The 2,602-nt window shown below is 28.9% G+C and overlaps 1 protein-coding gene across 1 annotated transcript; it reads right to left on the reverse strand.

Moving 5' to 3' along the window:
* Window positions 1-237: 237 nt before the first annotated feature.
* Window positions 238-2,555, reverse strand: LOC108689898 (odorant receptor 22c-like). The gene is made up of 4 exons (XM_018196852.1): window positions 1,753-2,555; window positions 1,368-1,467; window positions 666-776; window positions 238-426 (listed from the first exon to the last, which is right to left on the reverse strand). The coding sequence occupies exons 1-4, from the start codon at window positions 2,553-2,555 to the stop codon at window positions 238-240; spliced, it is 1,203 nt and encodes a 400-aa protein (XP_018052341.1).
* Between the last annotated feature and the right edge of the window lie 47 nt (window positions 2,556-2,602).

Here is a 2,602-nt window from a genome sequence, read left to right on the forward strand (position 1 = left end):
ACGATGTTTTAATTACCTGGAACAACAAGATACTTGTTTTTGTAGCAAACAAAAATGATATATATCACATTTCATAAGTTACAAATTTAGGTACATAGAGTTATTAACATTTGAAGTCTTAAATTATATACACGAATATAAAAATTGTATGTATGAATATTTTGTACATAATTTAATTAAAGTGCTCATAAAATGATTTGAAATTTAAAAAATATTATATAATTTATTAATTTTTCATTAATCAAACGAAGGAATATCTGCATTACTTACATCACTAAAAGTAGCGATGGATAAATGAAATAATTTTCCCGCTGTGATTTTAACTACGTTATTCGATCGGGCAATAATCAGAATGAGACCACGTGCAGTTGTGTGGTGTAGATTATACCAATCAGTCATATATGCCATTTCTCCGACAAGTTTGCACTAATTTAACATAAAATTCTGAGTAACAATTTCATAATTTAGATTAATATCACGTGAAAAAAAATAGAAATAATTAAATTTGTTAAAAATGAGACAATTTCATTAAAAAAATTATAATTTAAAAATTGTAATATGTAGTATTACACTCTCTTCTTTTCTTAAAGTACTAACTACATTATTAAGAGAATATTAAAACCTGATTTTTTTGTTTCAGAATATTTTGAATCTCCACGTAATACCTGTTCTGTGACAATTTCTCCGATGTAGCAGAATATAAAAATATTGAAACTCATTGATAAATATGAAAAAAGGTAAGATATTAGTTTTGTCTTATCAAATGTTTCCCAAATCTACGCAGAAGAAAATTTGTACTAAATTTAACGTGCCCAATTCACTTAAATTTTTATGTAAATATAACACGTATTATATGAAAAAGTAATATTAAATAAAAAATGAAAACAAAATAACGTTTTGAAACAAAATACAATTTTAAAAGAAATTTGGAAGGTGTATTTCTTGAATAATATTAACATAATATGTTGCATTAATTCGTAAATTTTATTTATTTATCTTTGAATTTACGTTTTCAAACTATGTTATGTTTATGTTATATATTCCATTCTATTGTCAATTGTATCTCTTTAATGTTAATAATTGTCGAATGTGTCAATTTAACACAAAATGGTCAAACAATATAATGCGTTTCACGTTAAATTAACACATGAGTATGTAAAAAATCCCACACAATATTTTGTCCACGACTGATTCTAATACGAATATAAAATGTTTTTTACAATGTAAAATTTAATATATGAGCTTTATTATATAATTTATTGTTTTTAATACACATTTTGTAATAGTAACCATGTTTGACTTTTCATAAATAAGTGACATTTATTTGTGTGAAATAAAATTTGCATTTTCTTACGTCTATAGCGTACCGTAGCAGTGTAATATCCAAGCAAGCACATTATTGTTGTGCATCCCGTTAATTCCACAAAAGCTGGTTTATGCATAATACTTTCCAGTTGTGATATAAAACTGAAACAGTTGTGATATAAAACGTATAAATGTGTATAACAGTTCAGTCTTTTTATAAATAAGTCATACATTAAACTGATTAAACATGTCTTTTCACAAATATAATTGACAATAAATTCCTTTTTAATAATCCAGAAGAGAAAAAGAAAATTAGTTTATCCTAATTTTAATGTAAACTTCTGTCTTAAAATGATCAATTAATTATTAAGTTAACTGATAATTTAGAATTTTTTTTATAGAGTATTAGAAAATATGTGTTTTTTCCGAGTGTCTGTTTTGAAATACCTCAATATTCTTAAGTGATGTTCTACGATAGCAGCCAGTTTTTGTTCAGCTTTATCATTTTTCTCCGTTTGATTTTCAATTAATTCATGTAGCCACAGGTATAGCACGTTTAACTGACCACAAGCATGTATCGCGAAGACAGCAGCCAAACTGCAACCTCCGACAGTACAAGTACTTATTACTAATATTACCAGCTGTTGCAGAATTACCGCAATTTCATTTTGAGGTGTAAATCTCGTATCGATGATTTTACTATAAATCGGACACGTCATTGAACGCGTTGTAAAAGTCTCGTTGCCGATGGTGATAGTAGCAGTTCTCATCGATTGCCCTAAGCCGAATAATAGGAAACTGCCCTGCATCATTATGCCACAGATTATAGTAACGAAACGGCCAAACTTGGCATGTTGCAGCATCACTTTACGTTCACCGATCCTTTGCACCAGATTCCAGTCTGTCTCCATATGTCGTATTAATTTGTGAATATCATCTGTACGCTTGAGCAACACCCAGTAATGCATCGAGCTCATAAATCTGTTGATCAGTGGCAACATGGGATTCAGTTTTTGCTGGCTATTCTTTGCCTCAAATAACACATATAATAAACACGGTATTGTTGGGACTGTTATTATGCTTAAACAAATGAAAATTTGTAGTAATATTATAATTTTATACACTAAACTCGGTACATTTTTTTGTGGCCACGCACCGATTGGTTTGAGAAACCATCGATTAAATTGTAAACAGTAATCGATATGTTTTTCCGATGTTTTTCTTTTTGGCGCATGTTTTGAATTTGACATGATCGCTGCACGAGAGCACACAGTATACTGCCACGGATGGACAATTC

The sequence above is a fragment of the Atta colombica genome, unplaced genomic scaffold, assembly GCF_001594045.1.
Source record: "Atta colombica isolate Treedump-2 unplaced genomic scaffold, Acol1.0 scaffold281, whole genome shotgun sequence".
NCBI classification, from domain to species: domain Eukaryota; kingdom Metazoa; phylum Arthropoda; class Insecta; order Hymenoptera; family Formicidae; genus Atta; species Atta colombica.

Bases quoted from the DNA above. Each gene is read 5' to 3' on its own strand.
- LOC108689898 (XM_018196852.1), bottom strand. From the start codon at position 2,555: ATGTCAAATTCAAAACATGCGCCAAAAAGAAAAACATCGGAAAAACAT. The intron at 1,468-1,752 runs GTATTTCAAAAC...CAACTGTTTCAG, and splicing joins CATCACTTAAGAATATTGAG to TTTTATATCACAACTGGAAA. The intron at 427-665 runs GTATTACGTGGA...ATGTTAAATTAG, and splicing joins GAGAAATTGTCACAGAACAG to TGCAAACTTGTCGGAGAAAT.